This window comes from Phaseolus vulgaris, chromosome 8 (genome assembly GCF_051622355.1).
Source record: "Phaseolus vulgaris cultivar YP4 chromosome 8, ASM5162235v1, whole genome shotgun sequence".
Lineage (NCBI taxonomy): Eukaryota > Viridiplantae > Streptophyta > Magnoliopsida > Fabales > Fabaceae > Phaseolus > Phaseolus vulgaris.
Window position 1 is genome coordinate 32,294,790 of NC_143505.1, and position 27,410 is coordinate 32,322,199.

The 27,410-nt window shown below is 34.0% G+C and overlaps 1 protein-coding gene across 1 annotated transcript; it reads left to right on the forward strand.

The window, feature by feature from the left end:
* Positions 1 to 20,171: 20,171 nt before the first annotated feature.
* LOC137826854 (GDSL esterase/lipase At5g14450) lies at positions 20,172 to 23,226 on the forward strand. Its single transcript, XM_068633003.2, has 5 exons — positions 20,172 to 20,478; positions 20,873 to 21,079; positions 21,191 to 21,363; positions 21,540 to 21,828; positions 22,816 to 23,226. The coding sequence occupies exons 1-5, from the start codon at positions 20,232 to 20,234 to the stop codon at positions 23,067 to 23,069; spliced, it is 1,170 nt and encodes a 389-aa protein (XP_068489104.1). The 5' UTR covers positions 20,172 to 20,231; the 3' UTR covers positions 23,070 to 23,226.
* The last annotated feature ends 4,184 nt before the right edge of the window (positions 23,227 to 27,410 follow it).

A 27,410-nucleotide genomic window follows, 5' to 3' on the forward strand; every position in this document is an offset into this window, starting at 1 on the left:
TGAACGTCAAGATAATACTAATATTTTTATAAAGTTGAACGTCAGGATAATACTAATATTGCACATGAGAAAGATTTATGATCGATTGAAGAAGTGTAGAAATTAAGAGATTTTCTAACTCTAATTAGTTGTTTTACAACCTTTACTATCACTACTGCAAAAAAGTGCTTTAACAACAGTTAAAAAGAACATATAAAGACAGTTTGGGAACCGTCGTTATTTTGGATGTTGTTATAAATCAGTTTTTATAACGACAGTTGTGAAATCATCGTTATAAAACCATATTAACGACACATGTAAAAAACTGTCATTATTTTGGAAAATAAATAACGAAAAAATTTAAAAATATGTATTTTTAAAGACGGTTCTAGATGAAACCGTTGTTATAAATGTATTATTCCGGCACAATAATTTAAATAAACAATATTTGTAAAGACAGTTCCAGATGGAACTATCGTTATAAATGTATTTTGTTTTAAATTGTATAATTATATATATATATATATATATATATATATATATATATATATATATATACTCTAATCCTACATAAAATATCAAATTTCCAAAAAACAAAAGCATATAATATCATAATTTAAATATGAAAGAATACATACAATAAATTAAGTACATATAACATTTCACAAAAAATTCTACAAATATATGAAAAAGTTTTATGTCATTCTAATAATTCATCTATCCTAAGGTGTTATACATGGTTACAAAATATTTTGACCATGTTGTCTTCACATACTCCAATGCTTCCGAATCTAGCAGTTGTGGATCATTTTAAAATTGTGACATTTGAATTTTATTTTTTTTGAATTAGTGCATGAATACCCAAATTTTAAAGTGCTTTTGTATTGAGGTATTACCTAATCCCAACCTCTATCAATTCCAGCTCACACAATAGTTGAGATCCACTACATAACATAGTCAAAATAAATGTTATTAAATGAATGAATGAGACACATTAAATTGAGTAAACAAATATACTTTAAATATCTTAAGGTGCATCTAAGTGAGTTGTTTTTTGTTTTCAGTTCCCTTCCTACTCAACATGTTATATCCAGAATAAGCACTGAAATAATAAGATTCCATGTTAGAACACATAACATTATGTAATGTATAAGTAATAATAAATTTTAAATGAAATTGTCGTACCTATCTACAATGTGTTTAAAATAGTTAGGAGGTTTCTTATGCAATGAGCAAAACCATGCAATGATATGATCTTGAAAAAATATGATTTATAGTTGGCAATGACGCCTATATAACAAATAAGTTAGTTTCTATTATTTGAATAATTTAGTAGAACTTATTTAATGAAAATGGACTTACTCATGGATACGCGAAGCAATACAAATTCGTTTTCCTCCATTCTTTAAGGTAGTGGTGATGTATGTTTGTGTTTATGACTTTCTGTTACCAAGTGATTCAATGAGTTCAGGGTCTAAAAACCATATGTATCTTCTCTTCACATATTAGACATGCTCTAAGACCTTTCACACTATAACCTTACAAGTTCCCATATGCAGGGAAGTCATTAATAGTACAAAATAATATTGTATGCAATCGAAAAGATTTATTGTTAAACACGTCAAACACATCAACCTCTTCACTCCACAACAATTTCATATATTCAATCAATGGATTAAGATAAACATGTATGTCATGTCTAGGTTTTTTTGGACCAGATATCACCATAAATAACATCATGTATTTGCGCTTCATACACAAAGTAGGAGGTAAGTTGTAAATCATTAACAAAACGGGTCATCAACTATGTTTACTACTTAAATTTCCAAAAAGATTCATTCCATCTGTTGGCAATTCAAGTCTTAAGTTTCTTGATTCTTTTCCAAATTCAGCAAAATTCTTTATCAAAGTGCTTCCACTGCAAATAATCAGCTGGATGAAATTTTAAATGAAATTGTCGTACCTATCTACAATGTGTTTAAAATAGTTAGGAGGTTTCTTATGCAATGAGCACAACCATGCAATGGTATGATCTTGAAAAAATATGATTTATAGTTGGCAATGACGCCTATATAACAAATAAGTTAGTTTCTATTATTTGAATAATTTAGTAGAACTTATTTAATGAATATGGACTTACTCAGGGATACGCGAAGCAATACAAATTCGTTTTCCTCCATTCTTTAAGGTAGTGGTGATGTATGTTTGTGTTTATGACTTTCTGTTACCAAGTGATTCAATGAGTTCAGGGTCTAAAAACCATATGTATCTTCTCTTCACATATTAGACATGCTCTAAGACCTTTCACACTATAACCTTACAAGTTCCCATATGCAGGGAAGTCATTAATAGTACAAAATAATATTGTATGCAATCGAAAAGATTTATTGTTAAACACGTCAAACACATCAACCTCTTCACTCCACAACAATTTCATATATTCAATCAATGGATTAAGATAAACATGTATGTCATGTCTAGGTTTTTTTGGACCAGATATCACCATAAATAACATCATGTATTTGCGCTTCATACACAAAGTAGGAGGTAAGTTGTAAATCATTAACAAAACGGGTCATCAACTATGTTTACTACTTAAATTTCCAAAAAGATTCATTCCATCTGTTGGCAATTCAAGTCTTAAGTTTCTTGATTCTTTTCCAAATTCAGCAAAATTCTTTATCAAAGTGCTTCCACTGCAAATAATCAGCTGGATGACAAATTAGTCCATCACATTTTCTATTATCTGCATGCCACGTCAGGTTTTTAGCATCATCTGTATTTGCACACAAACGCTTAAGCCTTGGAATTATTGGAAGATACCAAAGGACCTTAGCAAGAGGACTTTCCTTTGTGAATTCATTAATTTCATCATTTTGACCAACTTTAACCTTATAACATGACAAACCACACCTGTGCATCTTCTTAAATCTTCATACTCATTTCTGTATAAAATCATTAGGATATGAATGTATTTTTTATGTATTCCATACCCATCGGACAAAGTTTTTTTTTTGCGTCATAATTTTAATTGGGTAATGTATTTCCTTCTGGAAGCATGTCCTTCAACAAATGAAGAAATTTTGTAAAGATTTTTCCGGTCCATCCATTCATTGCCTTCGAATCCATCAACATTAACACTACTGATAATCGTGTGAAGTTAGTTCAGCCAAGATACAAAGGAGTCTTTGCATCATTAGACATATTTTTGAAAACTACATTAGCAAAAGATTTTGCTCCCACATCACGAATCATGTCCTTTAATCTATCGTCCATTGAGAAATCAAAAAACTTCAAAGCTCTACACACACTTGGCAAGTGTAACAATTCACCATGTCGTGTCCAAGTTGTATAATTTTTCAAAAACCCATCACACAAAAGATGTTCTCTAATTTCGGAAACACTTAATATCCTTTCAGACACCTCCAGACTCAAAACCAGTGCATTCAATATGTAAAAACAATATCTAATCATTAAAAACTAAATCAAAATTGTCAAAGGTCAGACACCCCGGACTCAGAATTAGTGCGTTCAATATATTAAATCAATTTTAATAATTAAAAACTAAATCTTAATTGTCGAAGGTCGGATACCCTTGGACTCAACATCAGTCCATTCAATATATAAAAACAATATATACATTACAAACTAAATAAAAAAGGTCGAAGGTCAAACACCTCCAGACTCGGAATAAATACGTTATATATAAATAATCAAATTTAATATATTATTAAAGAAGAAATAAAAGCACATTACCTCAAAGTGGAACAAAGTGGAGGAAGAACCCTGTTTTGCACAATGTAGGTGAGATGAAGAACTTAGGGCATAGACAACTAACAAATGCGGCGGCAGACTCTCATACGATGGTGCAAGCAAGCAGTCGTTGTTGGAGCATCGGGTCGCGGGGGAGCAGGGAAGCTGCCACCGTTGGCGTGCAAAGGGTGTTGGGACGTTGGCGGCGCACACAAGGAGGGTGGAGGCGGCGCTGACAACAGCTGGGCTAGGCGCAGGGGTAGCAGGGGGCGGTGGCAGTGACAAACTCAAGGTTGCGAAGGACCTGTGGCGGTGACGGTGGAGTGGAGGTGAAGTGGGAGAAGGAGCGACAGTGGATAATGAAAGAAGAACGAAAAGGCGCACGTCAAAATGAGGAAGTGGGGGCACATGAGAGTTGAAAAGGGTACAAATAACGACAGTTCCAAGGTAACTATCGTTATATACCTCTCGGTAATGCATATAATGATGGTCAGAGGGCAATTGTCGGTATTTTATGGCCAAATTGACTTATAACGACAAATCACAGGGCAACCGTCGTTAAAAAAAAACTAATTACAACTTTGCCACCGCCTCTTTTTTAACGGTGGTTTTAGAAAAAATTGTCTTTGTTTGGGTTCATTGTATTGATATTTTGTACTTGTGTATTTTGGTATACAATGGAGTATGTAACTTGCACATTTGAAATATTAATATTATATACATTGTTCTTAGTTAAATTATAAATGTGATCTAAATGTGCAATTACGTTTAATCAATTTGAAAATGTTTCCTATTGCGTAATTTTATAAATTAACATGTATTTCATAATTTGTCACGTTAAAAAAGTGTTGTCTAAAAATATATATAACATGTAAATAAATATTGTCTAAAAAGATAGACAATAAGTAAATAAGTGTTGCCTAAAGTTGCCTATTTTATCAATATGCAACACTGAAAATGTGTTGCCTAAAAGACAGACAACATGTAAATAAGTGTTACCTAAAAAGACAAACATGTAAATAATCGTTGACTTTACCAATTACAACATTTCACAAAACGTTGGCTAAACAATAAGCAACACTAAAAATGTGATGCCTAAATATAACGAGAAAACACATTGCCTAAAGTTAAGGCAACACTTTTCCTACTTTAGGAAATGTTTTTTAAATGTTGTATAGGTCAAAAATAGTGTAGAAGAAGAGACAAAGGACATAAAAGTCTTCATTTTTGTCTTCTTCTTGTTTGTTCCCCATTGTTCCTGCCAGTTGACTTGGTCGCCGGTAGACTTTCTATAGGCGAGCTCGGAATCAGTCTGCGTTGTGGTGGAACTCATGCTTTCCTCAATGTGTCGATGTTGTTCCTCTTAAGACAGAGGGCGCCTTGACGGTCGGTCGCACTCCGACGGTCAAGTCAGTATAGGGCTATAATAAACAAGAAGTATCTAATTTAATGCTTAGTAAAGTGTTAGCCAAGCGTCAGAAACATCTTACCGTAACCAGGGATCTTAAGTCCCTTTTATAGAGTGTCGCTAGGTTACCTCTTGCGGTAACAACTTCTGTTACGAGAATCTTATCTCCAGTAAGGACATATTCAATGGGAGAAGAACCCGCTTCAGTGTGTGTAATCTTAACAGCACAACTGCACAGAATCTTATCTCTTGGGAGTGTATCAAATCTTAACAAAATAACCTCCTGGATACCTACTTGGGTACCGTTCCTAGGATCAAATCTATTTTCAAGTACCTTTACATGCTTTGTATCATAGTACCATGCATATGTTATTACGTGTCCTGTATGCCAATGTTCTATCAAACCCTAGCGCACTTGGGCTTAAGTTGACAGAGTACGTTTTACTTATACTAGACCCAAATGCACTATATGCACCCCTAGGCCCATTTAACACATTTTCGGACCTTTCAGACCTTATATGCGAAAGATTATACCAATGCACGAACGAGAGAAAACATGGACATACCTGAGCCCAAACATGTAGCCCCTTGTTCTCAATCCAACGACCGAGCTGACCTGCTTGTTGTAGGCGCCGATCTTCGATCTCCGAGAATTGAGCTCTACGCGCTCTGGTCAATTACACAAGCCCCCTAGTCTCAAGCTGCACTTGTTTCAATGAAGAGACTAAGTTGCTCGCCCACGGTGACCCGCGTGTCTTGTGAATTGCGCGCCGCGCACAATTCCTTAAGGTGACGTCTCATGTGGCCACACCAACGGCTAGAACGCATTTCTGCTTACGCTTCCTTGTAATCAACTTCATTTTGTAACTTGATGGTTGTAGTGGATGTTCCCACCTCACCTGTCCTGTTCCAGACTTAAGCCAAGCCAGTGCGAGCTATAATTCATGGGTACCCCACACATCCCTCTAGGATGGCTGACTGGGGTGTTGACTCTCCCCTTAGGTGCTTTTCCAAGTGTTTCTTATGCCGAATTGGGTTACTTCATACCCATTACTCGCATTCCCAGGATGTGGAGTCTTTACCAAGACAAACTGATGCCCCTGGTGGAAACAATTCTAGCTACAAATTTCTTTCACACGCCCGAGCTTAGTAATCCGCCGAGACAAGGTCATTTTCCTAGTCCAGGTTCAAGCCCAAAACGATGGAGAGATGCAATCAGGGACACCCATGCCCAAAATTTCGCTGAGTCGAAGGTCCGCGTGCCAGAGTTGCTATGTACCTGTTCAATGGCTCAAACCACAACGGTGATGAGTTGCAACTTGAGAGTCGCTATGTACCCGTTCAGGTGCTCGAGCTACAAAGGTAGTGAATTGCAATCAGGGGTGCCCATGTCCAGATTGTCTCTGAGCCAAGGGTCGGCGCACCTGAGTCACAATATACCTGTTCAATGTTTCAAACCACAACGATGGCGAGTTGCGACTTGAGAGTCGCTATGTACCTGTTCAATGGCTCAAACCACAATGGTGGCGAGTTGCAATTAGGGGTGCCCATGTCCGGATTGTCTCTGAGCCAAGGGTCAGCGCACCTGAGTCACAATGTCCCTATTCGAGGGTTATGACCACAGTGGTGGCGATTTGTGATCAAGGGTGCCCATGTCCAGATTGTCTCTGAACCAAGGGTCAGCACACTTGAGTGGAAATGTACTTGCACGATTCCAGACTTGGAGTGTTCCCATAGGGAAAATACCTTTGCTTATTCAAACACACAGGGCATTTTCGTGGATATCTTTTCAGCCAAGTCGTCATCCTGCATGTCAACAAAGTATAATGACAAAACATATTTCATAAATCATTCTCCAATCGGTGACTTTGTTAAAAATAACCCTTGTAAGGGAAAAATAGTGTCCCCTTCATTGTTTTAAAGGACAATATACATCAGCGTTAATGTAAGACTCAAGATCGGGTATCAGTGGCGATCTCCGCACATGAGTTTTCTACAACTTCTCGGTGTCGAGTGGCGACCACAGACACCCCTCGTTTGTTCTTCAAACTGTTTTCATAGCACTTGCGTGCCGCCTTCTGGTCAGACTTGATCACAATTATGCCTCCCTCGGGGAAGGGTAATTTCATCTTCATGTGCCTCAATGAGGCCACAATGCCCAACCTGTTTATAGTAGGTCTGTCTAGAAGGATGGTGTATGTTGACGCGGCGTTAACCACCAAGTACTTTATATTAACAGTACAGGAGGAGATGTCGTCGGTGAAGGTTGTCCTCAACTCCACATGCTCCCTCACTTCCACCTGATCGCCTTCAAAACCATACAGACAGTCGTCGTACAGTCTCAATCGATCTGTTGACAACTATAGTTTGTTGAATGTTGACCAAAAATCACATTTGCTAAGCTTCCTTGGTCAACGAGAACCCAGTGTACCCTTCTCCCTACGGTGACCACCGAGATCACCACTGGTTCATTATCATGGGGGACCACATCCCTCAAGTCAGTATGAGTGAAGCACAGGTCGGGCTCGGCAAGCTGATCAGATGCCTAGGCTCCCACTGTCATTACCTCCCTTGCATATTTCTTTCGTTGGGAAGCAGTGCAATCTCCTCCAGAAAATCCACCAGAGATGGTGTTGATTTCTCCATATATAGGCACCCCGTGCCTCTCCTCCTCCGACGGCGACTCTTGCTTTGATTCCTCCTGACTTCCCACCAAATAATCTTGCAAGAGGCCTACCTTCATCAGCCCTGACATTTGATATCCAAGGACTATGCAATTTTCCACATCGTGCCCAAAGGCCTTATGGAACTCGCACCAAGTATTTTTACCTGGCCCCAAAACCTTGTCAGTCTTTGGGGGAAACGTCAGTTTGCTCACTATGTCGGGCATGGTGAGCAACTCCTTGTACGACACCTTGAACTTGGGTCGATAAGGTAGGTCGTCTATCGACTTTGACCTAGACTGGTTCTTCTTTGACTCGTAAGGCGTCCGCCGCGCCTACAACTTCTTCTCCGTTGTAGTTTCATGTACCCTCATGGGTTGGGTACGACTTCCATCGCGTGGCTTGTATTGCCCAGCACCCGCGTTCCCGCGCTTCGTTATCCCAGTTTCCTCCGTGGCGATGTGGGAAATAGCTTGCCGCCTGATCTCACCGAAAGTCCTTGGTTGACTCCTTATCAAAGAATCGTTGAATGGTCCTGACAAAACCCCTCGCACAAAGGCGTGGACCATCAGAGCCTCGTACTGGTGTTGAGCTCTACCACAAACGCTCCAAACCGGTTTAGGAAATCCTCTAAAGGCTCTCCCTGCCTTTGCTTCACCTCAAATAGGTCGAAGGGAATAGGGGGTAGAGCCTGGTTGACAATAAATTGTTTCCTGAACAACATAGAGAATTGGTTGAACGAAGTTATGTGGCCATCTGGGAGGCTAATGAACCAGCGCAGCGCCGTACCCGTAAACGTTCCCATGAGTAACTTACAGTTCATAGCGTTCGTGCCTCCCGAAATCATCATCTGGGCATGGAAAGCCGTGAGATGAGCCTTTAGATCTTTTGTACCTGTGAACATAATTTTAGAAGTCACGAAGTTCATTGGGACCACGACCTCCATGATTGCCTGGGAGAAGGGAATTGTACGGGCCTTAGCTCGGGCAGGCTGGATCTGCTCTCCCATGGAGCGTTCTCCCAAACTTTGTAATCCCCTACGCAACTCTTCGTTGGTTTTGCATAACTCATCATTGGTGACACCCGACGCGTCCTGCTAGATCCTGGATTGTTCTTCCCTGTGAGCCTGTTCGGCCCTAGACGCCGCCACCGAATCTTGGAGAGCGGTGAAGTTCTGCATGAGTTGTTATATAGTGAGGTTGTCGCCTCCTTCTGATCCTATGGGACCTTGCCTAGTTGTCCTCATGCTGCTCAGTAGCTTCAATCACAAATGTGGATGAGACCTAGTTTTATCGGGCCCCACAGTGGACGCCAAATGTTCCTGCTAGTTGACTTGGTCGCCGGAAGACTTCTATAGGCGAGCTCGGAATCCGTCTGCCTTGTGGTGGAACTCATGCTTTCCTCAATGTCAGGATATTGTTCCTATTAAGACAGAGGGTGCCTTGACAGCCGATCGCACTCCGACGGTCAAGTCAGTACAGGGCTATAATAAACAAGGAGTATTTAATTTAATGCTTAGTAAAGTGTTAGCCAAGCTTTAGAAACAACTTACCGTAACCAGGGATATTGAGTCCCATTTTATAGAGTGTCGCTAGGTTACCTCTTGCGGTAACAACTTCTGTTACAAGAATCTTATCTCGAGTAAGGACATATTCAATGGGAGAAGATCCCGCTTCAGTGTGTGTAATCTTAACAGCACAGTTGTTCATAATCTTATCTCCTAGGAGTGTATCAAACCTTAACAGAATAACCACCTGGATACCCACTTGGGTACCATTCCCCAGGATCAAATATGTTTTCAAGTACATTTCCATCCTTTGTGTACCATAGTACCATGCATATGTTATTACGTGTCTTGTATGCTAATGTTCTATCAGACCCTAGCGCACTTGGGCTTAAGTTGATAGAGTACGTTTTACTTATACTAGACCCAAATGCATTATATGCACCCCTAGGCCCATTTAACACACTTTCAGACCTTCCAGGCCTTATATGCGAAAGATTATACCAATGCACGAACGAGAGATAATATGGACATACCTGAGCCCAAACATATAGTCCTTTGTTCTCGACCTGGCCGAGCTGACTTGCTTGTTGCAGGCGCCGATGTCCGATCTCCAAGAACTGAACTTTAAGTGCTCTGGTCCATTACACCCTTCAAACAAAAATTATTTGTGGTGTTTTATGTAATCTTCAACTAAGCTCTGGTTTAGCTTAAAGCATATTTTTCTTGGATTTCTTCAACTAAACTCCCCTCAATTTTTTTATCTTTCCAACATACCTTAGATCTTCTCTCCCTTAAGGATGATGATAACCATAGACCAAAGAATGAAGAATGTAATCTCTCTTTTGAAGCTGGAACAATCTTCTTATCGTGGGTTTGATGATGAACTTCTTTCACACAAAAATGCACTCATTGCATTTGATGACTAATGTCTGATAGTTTTTAACTATGCAAACTCAACGAATACATTAGCACTACAGAAGATCACATTGTCTGGTCAAGTAGCATCATCAATCATATTTAATTTTTTATAACTTAAAAAAGAAAATTTTAACTGTTAATTGAATAGAATTATATCATATCATTTTTTTACAAGTGTATTTAGTATTGGCCATGAAAGAGAGGAGAAAGAAATTTCAGTTTAAAAAAAGAAAATATAAACTCATTTGTTATTATTTAATTCATATATATGTTACAAAATTTTAAATTTTTATAACTTAAAGAATAAAATTCTAAATTATATATGTAATATTACATAAAATTATTTCAAATTATAAAAAGGATATTTTTTTTATAATAAGGTTACTTATTATTGATCATGGAAAGAGAGGAAGAAAGAATTTCAATTTTAGTAAAAGATAAGCCAATTTATTATTATTCAATAAAATAATTTATTATCGGTTATAAACAAATAGGGAAGAGGAATTTTAATTTTAAAAAATAAAAATAAGCTGAAACTCACCACAAATTAGCATTTCACGCTTTTTCGGACACGTTCTTTTATATGAAATATTAATTAATTTATTAACTGTTTGGATATTTCTAACATGGTATATCAATGTTGGTTGTTACTCTAAAAGGATATATTTTTGTTAGAAAAACTGTAGAAAACATTTCTAACTTATATCTGAACATGTTTTAAAATCGACCATATTTTTCGTTATTTATTTTATTTTTATATTTCTTTTGTAAAGTAATCCTGGTAATGGATTAAAGTTAGAATTAAAGCCACAGAAACAGGTCTTTCTCGACTCTTCTGTGCCCACATATGGTCGAATTCACATGGCTGTAAAGAAAAAGCATTCGAAGTTCTCCTCACATCCTTAAGGCAGAGGTTGCTTGCTTGTATTGTGTGGTATGGAAATCTAGCTTTAATCAATCTCTATCATCATATCCTTGTTGGGATACTGCGCACGTGTGGCTGGATCTTGCTCATTAAGTTATTGTCTCATGCGCGCATGAATTGTGGTCTGCTATCGATGAGAGACTAGTGCGCGTGAATCATTTGAAATCAAAGAGGATAATTTGTTTGACTCAATGGTGCTAAATAAAATAACATAGGATATTTATTGGAAGAAGAATGAAAGAAAAGTATACGGAGCGGGGTTTTGGAGCTGCATCTTATGAGACACATGTTTAGTATAGCTAATCAGGCAAAATAACATAGGTTTGTGTTCCTATTTTTTATTCTTTTCTTTCTTTTTTTTATCACTATAAGAGGATCGGAAGGATAAATATAAAAAATTCTATAAATTGGTTAATTTATTTATTCATAAAGAATCATTTTATTGATACAATAGGCTTCGTTCTAGTTTATTTTTAGAATTCTTTTTTTTACATGAAAAAAATATTATTAGAAAAAATATATATGAAGAGACTAGACCAAAACTCATATATTAACAAAAACTATACATACATAAACTATACCTATTCATAAAGAATTCTAATAACAGACTAGATGTAAGTCTATTATACCAATGAAATGATTCTCTATGAATAAATCCTAAATTAGTCAACTTATCAGCACATGCGTTTCTTTCACGAAAATTATGAGTAACCTTAAACCTGATTTTCCCATAGTAGTTAAGATAAGTATTTCATCGATTACGAAGCATCCACAGAACATTAGTCTTAGCAATAAATGCAGCACAAACCAAGGCAAAATCACATTCAAGTCATACATTAGTAAGCCCCATCTTTTGAGCTTTCTCCATAACATATATAACTTCATAAAACTCAGCAACTATAGTAGTTTGAACTTCGAGAAACGTAGAGAAAGAACCAATAAAATCCTTCATACTCTCATGAGAAATACCTCCACAAGTAGTAAGACCAAGATATCCCCTAACAGCCCCAACAGTGTTAATTTTAACCCAGCCTGGTGGAGGGAACTCCCATCTAACCGGAAGAGGATGAAGAACTTTACCAGTAGGAGTATTAATATTAAAAAAAAAACTTAATCACCGAAACTGATTTGGAGGTTGAATCTAAACATTTGTTGTTTAGCGACCGAAATAGCATAGGCCGCTCAAATTAAAAAAATATATATTTAGCAACCGAAATAAATTTGGTCGTTATAGGTCTTCAACTCAACCACTGAATTAGCCACCACAATTTATTTATTTTTAATTAATTATTTCAATCCATTAGTGACCGATTTAGCAATAAAATAATTGTTCGCTAATTTGGTCCTTAAATTTTAGGTGACCAAACTTTTTGTGATCGATTTAGCAATAATTTTCGTCGCTAAATTGCGACCACTTTATTAATCGATTGCTAAATGTTTTGCGACTAGGATTTTCGCTTCCATCTTAAATTGGTATTTATTTCGGTTCCAAATATTCGTAGTGACCGATTTTAGTGTTTTTAGCGATCAATTTTAATGGTTGTTAAAAGTGATTTTTTTGTACTGTAAAACAATCGATTAAATGCATAATAATTAGTTTTTAAGTAGTCTTTTGAAAGTTCTTTAAATTCAATCCTTGATTCATTTTGAACAACAACATTTCAAAATTTATAAAGCACAAATTTGAGACGTTTTAGAGATCAAAATGAGGTATTTTGATTTGTTTCAATAGTGCATCCAATATTTTTTTAAGAAATTCTTGAAATCTCTCTTAGTTTGTCAAAGTTTTCTAAAGGTTGTATACTTTATATTAAATCTATCTTGTGATTATTTATGTTGTGCAACTAATAATTTCTTTTCATCTCTATGTAGATGGATTAATTCCAACTTGTGTGTTAGTGAAAGTTCTTCAAGAGTGTTTGATGTTTTCCTCTGTGTAATCCGATAGTTGGACATATCCTAAACTGATTTTTGTTTTCTATCTTGTATATGTTTCACATGTGTTGAGTGCTTGTAATAGTCATATAAAGATAGTGAATTTTTCAGTTGTTTTAAGGTGCAATAGCTAAGACTAGATGTAGGATCTCTTCTTATATGAACTAGTATAAATCTTGTGTAATCTTTCACATCCTTTCTCTATCTTTTTACATAACATTCTTGTTGTATTGTTTATCTTATCTTGTCTTCATTAATCTTGATTCTACAAATAATTGCATTCAAGTTTTCTAAATATACTTTATTTTAAAAATAGTTTAAGAAGGGGATAATCTTTGAAAGAAGTTTTCAAAACTAATTCAACCCCTCTTAGTTTAAATTATCCTCAATCTCTCTTCCAACAACATGAAATTATTTTCTTTTAACATCTCATCTTTTTATTTTTATTCAACTTTGAAAAGTTTTAATCTTTGGTTTATTCCTTTTTTAAAAGGTTATCGCCACAAAACTGTGGTTTAAATATCCATGAGTCTATGGTGATTCATAAGCTACATTTGTAAAAGTGCTACATTTTTTACTTTTAACTTACATTTATATGTTTGTGGTCACTTTTAGACCATAATTTTATTATTTAGCCCATACATTTTAAATACAACACTTAAAATAATGTGACGTAAATAATCAACGATTTTATAAATCGTTACTTTTTATGTTTAGACAATGTTTATATACGTGTCGTCTAATTTAGTATTACTAAAGTAAACAATAATGTAGTCGTTAATGAAAAAAAAAAAGACAAACATAATAAATATTTGCAAAGAAAAAATATGAAATCAAAAATAAATTTTGGATTCATAACATTCCTATAGTACATTATAATATCTCAAGTATTAGGAAATTAGTTTTTCTTTTCTTTTCTATATAGACAGGTGATCATTAGTATACAAGGGATACTAGCAAAAATGACAAACTACTTTTTTTAACTCGAACTAATAATATAAGTATACTTAGAATCTATTATGATATTAATTTATTTTTTTTCTAACAGATAGACATAACGTGTTAGAAGCATGCTTTGGTTACCCGTGATTTGTGGTGGTTTAATGGTTTTGTACGCTTCTAAAACTCATTGTCATGAAAGTTGGGAAGAGAAATTATGAGAAGCATGAAATACATGGAGTACTAATATCCCTAAGATTTAATATATTTCTTATATTTGTTGCACTGCCTTGCAAGTCTTCTATTTTCTAATACTAATTTACAAGAATAAAATTCATTATAAAAATTTCTTATATAGTTAAGAGATATATTGAATTCCGATGATAAATGTTTTTTTATCAACAAAAGAATGAATAAATATCAAGCATTTTAGATATACTCTAACTATATTACATAAAATGACAGCCTAACCTTAAACAAAATCAAAAGCCATTTAAAACCTATATTAAGAGTCACCCAAAAATAAACCCATCCTCACCAACATCGACCTCACACAATAAAGAAACTAAATGAGAAATGTTAAGCTAGCTACAATTGGATAGATTACAACAACAAGTAAAGCAAAAGGAGATTTAGTACACAGTAAACCCATCTACCTAACAATTATTTGTCCTACTATTTTATTTTGGCATTTAGAAATAGAGTACAACCTAGGAAACATGTGCATAAGAGTTCCTCCCAACCCTTTATCATGCCAAAATCGAGCTTTGTTTCCAAACCGCACTTTCTATACTATATTCCTATCAAACCAAACTATCTTCTGCAACTACTTTTATTAAGTCTGTACCATCAATATTGTTGTTTCAGAGGTATATGTTAGAATATATGGCCTTAAACAAGAGGGGGGTAAATTGTTTATGAAAGATTTTCGCAAACTTTGAAGATATAATGAAGACCAATGAAGAATCACAAACAAGGAAACTAAGAAAAACAATGCACAAAGTTGTTTTAGTTGATTTCCAAAAAATCAACCGGTTGTTTTTGCGATTCAACCAATTGTTTTTATCAGCAGTTAATAAAAACAACTTAAAACAGATATATATGTGAGATCAGGGAAAGAGAGAATCACACAAACAGATTTATACTGGTTCACTCTTACACCAAGAACTACATCCAGTCCCCAAAAAAACACTGGGTATCTACTATGCAATCAAAATCCAGATTACAAACACACCACCAAAGAAGTGACCTTGAACACCTCAAGTCACACACTTCCTTTGGCAAACACACCACAAAACTCATAACTACCTCTGATTCTGCTTACACCTCCAATTTCAGAAATACAAGAGATACAGAAAGGATTACACCTGATAAAGATCAAATCAAAAGATTACAATAATCTTATTCCACTTCTTTGAGAAAACCCAAAAGCTTGAATGCAAATCTTGAAAACTCAAATTTGTTTTCACACTTTCACAAATGTCTCAAAACTGTATCAATCTTTAAGAGAGTATAACAACCTCTTTAAATACTCCAAAAGTTGTTAAAAAATTTAAAGCAGAAGCTTATTCAATTAGAAAACATTTAAAGCTGATTTGCAAACATAACATAAATTTTGTTATGGATTTTCAACAAACAATCGGTTGAATTCTCGAAACAACCGATTGAATTGGCTTGACAGCAAAGTCAAACAATTTCAAACCCTTTTAAAAAACTTCTAAGTGATAAACAACTGATTGAAACGACAAAACAACAGGTTATTTTTCCACTTCTTTATAAAACAATCTTTTTCAAAAAGGTTTTGATTCCAAACTGTTTTAGATTCAAACAAAGAGTGGATTACACAATATTCTACCCAAAACCCATCCACACACAACAACTCTAGCCTTCCATCAAACACCAGGGATTTGAAGACATCAAAGCTTCAAGATCATCCTTGATCAACAGTATAATCCTGTTATGGGCATCCTTAGTATGATATTTTGATAGCAATACTTCTCTTCATGTGCCCTCTAACTCATCCCATAATCTTCGCTTCCACTTGACGAGTTGAGTCTAATCAAACCTACCTATTTCCTTAACTCCCAGCCTTTTGTCCTCCTTTTTCTTATATATTTGTTCCCTGCTAATTCATGTTATTTACAAACTGTTTGATGTGGTTTTTGTCTCTGCTACTATAAACAACCGATTAAAACCAAATTTCAACCGATTGTTTTTCTGCAAACAGTTTTAACAGCTTTGATTTTTTGGCTTCCCTAATTGCTCTTTCTATGATTGTTGATAAATCTTCATTCTTAGCCAATCTTTGCGAAAATCTTTTGTCAAACAATTCACCCCCCCCCCCCTCCCTCTTGTTTAGGCCATTAATTCTAACAATAGGTAGGTTTTTGAAATTTATTCAAGTTCTGTTTTTTTCAAAAACTTTCTTAATGGCTGACAAGTTTTCTTTTGGGGAAGGTGCTTCTTTAAATAGACCACCTATATTCTGTGGTGTGAACTGTCAACTGTGGTGTATAAGAATGAAAATTTGTGTTGACTCTATAGATAGAAAAATCTGGGATGTCATTACAAATAGTTCTTTCATACCCTTGCTTGAAATTAATATTGTTTTCTCTAAAATTGATAAAGATCATCTTGATTGTGTTGTTAAAAAAGTCATTGTTTCTACTCTTGATTCTAATGAATTTATTAAAGTTTCAGAGTGTGCCTCAGCTAAAGATATGTGGGATACTCTTGAAAGAGTTCATAAAGATTCAAGAAATGCTTGGCTGGACAGTGATAAGTCCTCTGCTGGATCATTCTCTGCAGCTTCCAAAATGAATGTATGTCTGACGGAAAAAGAAGATTCAGCATCAAACAGTGTAAGTACATCCTCCTCTACCAAATGTGATAGTTATTATCAACTTCTTGAGGCTTTTAAAGAGACTCGTGAAGAAACTCATAGATTAACCCTTTCCAACAATTGGTTGAAAAGTAAAAACAACTGGTTGAAAAATAGAGTCAAGGTCTTGGAAGAAGATTTGAACAACTCAAAAACTGATTTTGAAAACTTAGAAATGATTTATCAAAATTCTTCTTGCAAGTGTGAATCTAGTTCTTGCAAAAACTGTGAATCTCTTCAAAAGAAAGTTTTGTATCTTGTGAAAACTGTGGATAAAATTTCAAAAGGTAAATCCAACTTTGAGAATGTCTTAGCATCTCAAAATTGTGTGAACCAGTATAAATTGATTGTGCAATCTCTCTCTCTCACACTCCTTACAAACTGTTTGATGTGGTTTTTGTCTCTACTGCTATAAACAATCGGTTAAAAAGAAATTTCAGCCAATTGTTTTTCTTCAAACATACAGGCTCTATCAGTTGATCACACTCCGACGATCAAGTCAGTGAGAACATTCAAACTAAAAATTGTTTCAGTCTAGAGTATTCAGAAAAAATGTACCTTTAATCGGGATCTCAAGCCGCTTTTATAGATATCCCTTCAACACTTCTCACCAATGAGAGCATAATCTCAACTGAAAGCATATAATCATAATAGAAAAACATTATGCTTATGTGCATCTTTATTCTCATGTGCTAACAACAGTAATAGATTCTGTTTACATGCACCTTTATTCTCGGGTGCTAACTACTTTATACCCAACAACTTTTATTTGATTTTTATAAACATATATATTATAACAAATCATAGTATCCCTATTTTAATTATCTTTTTTGAGCTGACTACCAGCATTTGGGCCCAGCTCATGACATGCCTTTTGGGTGCATACTCGCCCAAAATCAAGTTAATCATACCTAACACTTGGACCGAGGTCTCGAGCACTCCTGGCCAATACAAAAGTTTAGTCCTAATTTTAGATATAATAGGCTCCCAAAATTATTTTTTCCTAGGATTTCTCCCTATCAAAAGACTTATATATGAGAAAGGTATGGTCATTTTGTTACAATTTAAGGTATTAGAGAAACTATACAGCAATGACATTTTAATTCATATGGCCCCAATACTGGATTTATGGAAGTTGACCCTCAATCCTGATGCAAATTCAAAGCATCTCATAATAGCCTTTGTAGTAATCACATTTTGAAAGGTTGACCCCCCTACAAACAAAGTATTATCTACATACTGCAAGACATTTATCAATACAATTTTTTTGCCTATATTTGACTCCATGGAAGAGGTTTTTCTTTACCGTTTGTCTCACAAGTTCTGTCAAGCCTTCAATTCAATGAGAAAATTGGGTCTCATTGTAGAACATGGAAGCTTTGATGATCCAAATCTGTGTTGAAGGGTTGATGCTTTGCTGTTTTGGTTAGGGCTTAGTTCTAGGGTATTTAAAATTCTTGTAAAGATCATTCTTAGTTCTATGCACAAGCTAGATCAATCTGTTTTAAAAGAGAAAAATGTTTTTCAAAGTAAAGAGAAAAACAATCGGTTGAAATCACGATATAATCGGTTGTTTTACACTTAGCTTATTTGAAGGTTTTCAAAATTGTTTTTGACTTGGTTGACTAACTGTCATAACCAATTCAACCGGTTAAAACGACATTTCAACCGGTTGATTGTCACATTTCCTAACAGCTTTTCAAAAACCTATTAAATTTGTTTTCAGTTGAATTAAAACTGATTTGGCTCGTGATTAACTGCCTAGAACGGTTAGTTTTAAGAGCTATAAATATGGTTTCTCTTTGTACTAAAAAAGACACAGAAAGTGAGATTGAAATTGTTTTTGAGAAGAGATTTGATACAAAAAAATTTCAAGATTGCTAAGTAGTTGTGCATTGGTTCAAGATCTGATTTTAGGAGCTCTGTGATTCCTGAATTACCAGGTGTAATTTGTTCATTTCTGATTCTTGTAATAGTTATTTTCTATACTTGTAAAAGGTGTGTAAACCTGTAAGGTCAGAGGGTGTTCTGACTAAGGTTGTGTGAAAGGCAATGAGGGTGAGTGTTCTTGTGGTGTTGTATTTTGTAATCTGTGATTGATTACTAGTGGAAAACCCAATGGTTGTTTTGGGGACTGGATGTAGCTTAGGGTTGAGTGAACCAATATAAATTGACTGTGTAATTTCTCTCTCTCATTCGTTATAAACTGTTTGATTTGAATTTGTATTGTTGCTCTTATAAACAATCGATTAAAACGAAGTTTCAACCGATTGATTTTCTGCCAACAGTGTTAATTGCTTTGATTGTTTGGCTTCCTTGATTGCTTCTTCTGTGATTGTTGATAAAATGTCATTCCTATCAATCTTTGCGAAAATCTTTTGTCAAACAATTTCCCATGTTGAACTTCCATTAATTAGGATAGATTTTTTTTATCAGTAAAGAATAAATTAAATTTAAGGGGTTCACGGGTGTCCCAACCCGTTTAAAAAAAAAAACTACCACCCAATTCTCATACATACACATCTATAAACTGTTATGGCTACACATCTATAAACATAGACAAAACAACCTTCCCCAACAAACTAATACCATGGCTTTTAAAGTTTAAACTAGCTGCAGAATTATGCATAAAAATCTGGTTATACTAGCTGCATCAAAAAGCCCAAAATTATGCATTCAAATTCTGCCTAAAAATTGGCCATTGATTGTTGGGCTTAGTTGGCTACAGGAAACACTTTGCCTAGTTCCAGCTACACATATAGCTATATAAGAAACTGTAGTTGGAACATTTTTAGCTGTGGAGTCCTCCACCCAATTGCGTAATATGACATAGCAATGGAGGTAAATTCCCACAGTTGATACTGCAAGAAGCCAGACCAACATTTGTGCCTTCGTAACTAAAAATAAAGAGAAAGACATTAACAAAAATTTTCTATTCTTTTTTAATAATATTTTTTTTTTATGTAATGGTATAGGACAAGCTTTATTGGGAGTGTTAATAATTACATGTACTTATGTAAACTGTGTGAGACCACTTACAACAGAATATAAAACGCCTCTAACTAACGCTGATGAGGTCCTCATTCATTATTTTCTCGAGGCAAGACAAACAGCTTAATCATCAAAGCAGTAATTGATGTGATCAAAACATGAATGATTGGTCGAAACATTGGATTTCATCAAAACATAGTTTCTAATCCAGTGCTTGTGAAGCCCGTCACATCTAGCCGTTGGTTGCGTATATATAATCTAAAAGACAAGTACTATATAAAAAAGTGAACCTCTTGGGCAAAACCGAGGTTCTGAACCAGTGCCATCACAAAATGGGGTTCCTCGTTCAACTCCTAGCCTTTATATTATCACTCTTGTTAGTGAGTATGAGAGCCGAGGATATCATTAACTCACCACAACCTTGTGATTTTCGAGCGATATTCAACTTTGGTGACTCCAATTCAGACACTGGCTGCATGGCCGCAGCATTTTACCCTGAGGTTTCGCCATACGGTGAAACGTTCTTCCACCAACCTGTTGGTAGAGCTTCTGATGGTCGTCTCATCATAGATTTCATTGGTAGTCTTTTTTCATTCAAATCAATTTGTTTTCGTTTAGATTGAATTTCTTTTGTTTTCGTCACACAATACTGTGAGGCAAAAGGTTTTCATAAACCTAATACATGACTTATTAAATGATCATTCCGTAACATCTGAACATATACTGCATAACTACGTACTTCAATCTTTTAATAACAAGTTTGATCATTTTAAGTTTGTTTCCTACTATATACACAACACAACAAGTTGTCCAATTTTGTTTGAGTGTAAAAAAATTTATTTTTCTAAAAAATTTAATATTAATATTGATACTTAAGGAGAGCAAAGTCATTAACTAAAAAATGTTAAAGAACTACGTAATTTTATTGCGATAACTGTTGAAAATAATGATTTGGTGCCATTTATGATTGCAGCCCAGCATCTCGGTTTCCCATTACTGAGTGCTTACATAAATTCAATTGGAACAAGTTATAGGCACGGCGCAAACTTTGCTGCAGGATCATCAACCATTAGGCGGCAAAATAGAACAGTCTTTGAGGGTGGCACTCCTTTCACTTTTGAAATCCAGACTGAACAGTTCAACCAGTTTAAGCAACGCACAGGAAAGTTCTTCAATCAAGGTTTTTTGGACATCATTCATATACACATAATATAATATAACTTATCCTCAAGTTTAACAAAGTCGTTTCATATTATAGTAAGTTAAATGTGCGTGTGTGTGTGATCTGCAGCGAGGAAAAGCTCCTTCAGAGGACACTTTCCAAGGCCAGATGACTTTGCAAAGGCTCTCTACACATTTGATATTGGGCAAAATGATATTGCTGCTGCTATTAACAGAGTGGGTACAGAAGATTCTCATGCAGTGATCTCAGATATTGTGGAACATTTTTCAAAACAAGTTCAAGTAAGTGATTGAAGTTGGTGAGTTGTATTTATTTTTATAACTCAGTGCGAAAAGTGCCACTGAGACTCTATTCCCAATTTTGTTTCTTAATATATTTATGGGATATCTCTGAGACTTGTTATTCAGAAAGAGTCGTATAAACTTTGTTTATTGTACAAATGACATTTCTTTTTCAGAATTTACATGAAGTAGGAGCAAGGACATTTTGGATACATAACTCAGGTCCCATTGGTTGCTTGCCAGTGGCCATGCCCGTGCATAATAATGCCACCAACCATACTCCGGAGGCTGGTTATCTTGATCAAAACGGCTGTGTCAATTATGAAAACGACATGGCAAGAGAGTTTAATAAAAAGCTCAAGAATATGGTGGTTAAACTAAGGGCAAAGTTCCTAGATGCCTCCTTAATCTATGTGGACATGTTCTCAACTAAGTACGAGCTTATCAGTAATGCTAATAAAGAAGGTAACCTCTCGCATCATTGACACTGAATCTATCAATGGCTGCAATCTCATGTGCAAATTTTATATTATTTCTCTCTTCTATTTTACAATATCTCACCTAAGGAATTTAATCAAAATTTATAGCAAGCATAAAGAGTTTAATAAGCTGAATCATATTTTTTAATTTATTTATAAATTTCAAATTAGTTATTTTTCTTAAAAAACTTAATTATTTTAATATTTTATCCTTTAAATAAATTTAGATAATTTGAACCCTTTAAAACAACCGTTGTTTTCAATTTTAGGTAAGAATTTTAATATTTTTTTGAAACTTAATACGTGAAATTTGTTCGATTAAATTTATTTATATGAAAAACTGTAGAACTGAGCTGATGTTCAAACTAAAAACAATCATAACATACTAAAAATAACGACACAATTGAATTCACGAAAAATCAACAAATTGAAAACCCAATATCAGATTTTCTTTTTGTGAGTGAGACTCCATTTTTATGTTCATTTCATTGTATTGTAGTGACTTTTTGTCTGAAAAAATATCTAAATTTAATTATTGTCATATAGATGGATTTAACTTGACGACTTTTATGTTTTGAATCTGTAAAAATGTATTCAAAATCTGATCTTGAAATAGATAATAGTAATTGTTTTTTAAAATATTAAATTGACACAAATTTTAAAAAAATAATTAAAATAATAAGCAAAAATGATTTAGTCATTTTTATATTAATATCTAAGAATGTATTATACCTTAATGTATGAGATTTCATGGTAAAATCCTGGAGTTAGTTGATGGAAGAAAAATGTTACTCTTAACAAGTACAAATAAAGAAAAAATAGTTTATTATTATGATTTGATGGATATAATTTTAAACTTGTTTTATTTTAAAGAAATTAATTTTCTTTTTAATTATATTCTGGTGGACGATTGTCTAAGATATGAGGAGTTGTAGTGAATGAATTAATTAATGTTGACATTGATGAATTGCAGGATTTGTGGAGCCTTCAGAAATCTGTTGTGGGTATCATAAAGATGGTTACCACTTGTATTGTGGGAATAAAGGAATGATAAATGGTAAGGAAATTCTTGCAGGTTCTTGTGAAGATCCCTCCAAGTACATTAGTTGGGATGGAGTGCACTACACGGAAGCCGCAAATCGTTGGATTGTCAATCGAATACTCAATGGTTCCTTTTCAGATCCACCAGTTCCCATTACACACTCATGCCGTGCCCTAAAACTTTAATTACCACCTTTCTAAATCTATTGCAAGCTGTTTCTTTGTTTTATCATAATTTAACTCTTTTACATTTCGCTTTTATCATTCACTTTCGCCCATGATTTCTTATTTTCCTCAATCTCTTATGAAAAAACATATTTTAATACATTTCTACACTTTTTTTTATTTGTTAGGTTTAATTATACATTTGTTCTTAATTTATATTGACTTAAATTGGGATGAATGTTTTATCATTTAAAAATTTCAATTTATTTGTGTTTGTTTTTAAGAATGAATAAAAATAATATTTCTATCACGTGTATAAAAATGTAAAATAACAATCTTTTATCTCTGTTTATGACAATATATGTAATGAAGATTCTTCTATTTGTTACATGTGTTCCTGATTTGTTTTCACTAATTATATTTTAAATTCTTAATATTTTAAATCTCAAAAATATTATTTTATTACTTATATAAACAGTAAAAAAAAAGAAGAAAAATAGTGTAGATAAACTATTAATCTACTTAAAATAAATGTACATATCCTAAAATAAATATTCGGGTTTGTTTTCCAAGCAAATCTACAATCTAATTACAAAATTAGGTTTTTATGTAATTTTATTATTAATAAGTGTATTCACATTTTTATTATATTAAAAAATATATAATTATAATTTTATCATTTTTATAATTTTATTATTTTTATAATTAATTAATTAAAAAATCATATAATTTAATATATATATATATATAATTTTATAAAATAATATAAGTAAAATTTTCCAAATAAAAATAAATCTAAATAATTTTTATAATTTTTTAAATAATTTTTTTATATAGGTATTATTTGAATTTTAAAAATAGTTACACAACGAGAAAAAATAAATTTGATCGAAAACGAACGCAAAGAGTTATGGATTGACAATAAGTCGGTCATGTAGTGGACGTTAGAAGCATGGAAGCTGAGTTTAGTGTGTGTATGGAAACTGCTACACGTAGTGTCGATCTAGCCCACGCTAATCAGATATTAAATAATAATATTTTATTGATGACTTTAGTGTGCGTCAAACCCACACAAATAGAAGAATTTTTTCTAATGGTGTTGGTATAAACGACGCAAGGATAGATGTGTGGGTTTAGTGGACGTAAACAAAAAAAAAATAGAGTGGGTTTGGCCAATGCATACGCTGCTTAGAGTGGGTTTGGCCCACATTACTTATTTTGCATCCCTCTAACGTCCATTTGACCCACTCTATTTGTGCATTACTCTTAGCTGATGCATAAGTATGACAATTATTCTCGCCAGCTGACTTGAATCGATTCTTGGAGGTGGATTATGGGCCAACTTTTTCTGTTGTTGCTTTGAAATGTTTTAAGTCCATAGTGAGGGGAGCTCCACCTGTTGACAAGACTTCGACAATCAAGTCAGTGAGAGCATATAAATATGAGTATAGTGTGTAGTGTATGGAATAACACTTACCTTTATTCAGGGTCTTGAGGCCCTTTTATAGTACTCGTAGATCCTCCCTTCAGAAGTTAATAACCATAAAGATATTCTGTTAATATATCAACTTTATTTTAAGGGTGTTAGCAGAGCATTATCTCTGATTGTTTATTTTTGTCAGATTTAGAGTAAATATATGTTCCTAACTGATTTAGTTATACATTCAGTTATATTTTTCCAGCCGCTTGGGCCGACTCCATAACAGATCATTGGGCCTGTTATCGTTTGGGGTTGAGTTAAGTATTTAGATTTTTAACCTAGGCTAGCCATAATGGTATGCTTAAGTGCTCTAGTTGGACCCTGAGCACGTCCGACCAGTACACAGCCCCCCAACCTCGAGCCAAGCAGGGCGAGGCGAAGAGGTTTAATTGTACAACAGGATGTTAGGTTAGAGGGTGGTTGGTTCACAGTTTTCGCAACAACGCTTGATGGGACAGTTTTATGGTAGCTTTTTTTATGGTCCGTACATGTGTTTCATGATCAACAACTAGGAGATGTGTTGTTTCAAGCTCTCTTTAAATTTTAAAAATTCCGAAAAACCCTTTTCTTTCATACTACAAAAAAACGTGTATAATGCGGCGGTTATTTTCGCAAAAATTGGCATTTTTAACCGCCGCCTTATACGTCTGTGGCGGTACCGCGTACCGCCAGAATTCTTGCCGCCACAAAGTTTAATGTGGCGGTCAATTAAGAACCGTTGTAGCAGATGCCATATTATGCACTGTATAAAGTGACGGTTTTAAGCGTGTAATTGGCGTCAGTTATAAATGTCGTAATTTTAAAACTGTGTAAACCAATTCTAACGTAAATAGTGACAGTTTTAACCGCCACTTAATACAGTATAGTATGACATTTATAATACACTTTATAACTGTCATAATTCGAATATTAAATATTTAATTTTATTTTTAATATTTATAATAATTTATTTAATTCTATTTTATAATTTGATTTCATAATATTATTTAATTTCATATTATAATTAAACTTTAATTTTATTTTTAAAATTTTTAATAATTTATTTAATTCTATTTTATAATATTAATTAATTTAATGTCATAATTAAATTTCACTACACAGTTATGTTTTATACATGTTTCATAATATAATTAAGTTACAACATAAACTAATTTCATAATACAACTTCATAATATAATTAAAATAGATAAATATAATAATAAAAAATGATTTCATTCATAACTAATCCAAACAACTAAATTACATTGTCAAAATATAAATTGTTTATATTTGAAGTAAACTCCCAATCCTAATTTGTCATAAATTAGGTCAAATTGCTCCTGCTCTCTCCCTATTAATAATGAATAGTATGTGATCACCTCCACTCCACATATTTGTAGTACCTGTTTCATCAAAATACCATAAATTTATCAATACAAAACATCTTCTCAGAACAAAAAAAGTGCTTAATTTCGTGGACAAATTCCAAAATATCATATTAGAAATTAGATGGTTTAGTAGCATCTTCAATGGAATACACTTACAAAATTTGTTATTTTAATGCGAGTCTCACATGCATGCATTCTCTTTAATTTTAAAGAACTCATATACTTGAGACCCACAATAAAATAATATTTTTATTCATAAAAAATTCCTAATAAAGATGTTCTTGATGCAACTTATAAAAAGAGGTCATTACACTATACTGATATCCTGGGAACCAATTTAGTAGACCATATAGCTTTAGATATAACAAAATAATGCAAAGCTAAGCCAAAGGCTACAGGGTTGACTATGTTATGAATTATTATGGGAAAAAAGTATATAGGGTGCTAGTTTTACGGACCAGATGCCAGGATATAAAGGTTTGCAATCTGATTCCTTTTCAACCAAGCAGTTAGGGTGTTCAATTGGCAGGAGAAGATGAGTCATGGATATTGTGTTTAGTGCTCCATCATTATCTTGCCAGTCAACATCCCTGCACAATAAAAAGTAACATATTAGTAAAATAATTTTTCTAAAATATTTTTCAAGGAATCTTATAAGTTTTTTATTGATCATCAATATTAGTTAAACAACAACTTAACTACTCTTTAAAATATTATTGATGTTTTTAGATGTTACTATCATTGTATTATTACCAAAAAAAATGTTAATAAGTTATATATTAGAAGGGGAAAGAAGAAGAAGACATTCATAAACTACAAAGCATATCACTTTGAGGTTGAAATCACTTTTTCCCACTTGAAATCCATCTTGACTTTTTGTATAATTTTTGTGTAATGCACGGTTGGATACTATTAAACATTTATTTTCAAATAAACACAAGGAAACATCCCACTCAAGAGTTAAATTGACAGAAAATAATGATAAAATAAATAGTTAATGACCCCACTAATGTGTTTGAAACTGTACTTGTCAAAGGAAGCAAAAAATAGTTTATCTATTGCATTTAAAAACCAACTTATATCCCTTATAAGGGGAGGAACATCGGGAGGATACACCACTGACTCATCTGCAAAACTTTTATGAAAAGCATGGGGTAATTGACTCTTGTAGAGCCTTGAATTGTAAGATCAGGGAGGACCCAATCTCCTGAACCAAATGGACCCGCATTCCCCAATAGACAGTTAACAAGACCCCATATGCCCATCTTTCTCCATGACATGTTAAAGTGATCAAACCCAAAATTATAGTAGTTCTTCAGCCAGGAAATGTCAAATAAAATCATATATAATCACTCAAATGCGGCAAAGTTGTAGCAGGCAAATAGGTTTCAATGTTTTCCCATCTTCTGGCCTGAAACAATCTCAAATTATAGACAAGCTTAGCATTTTAGTTTTGCTAAATGTAGCCAACACTAATAATTAGCGAGATATTGATTCTAAATTTATGTTTGCAGG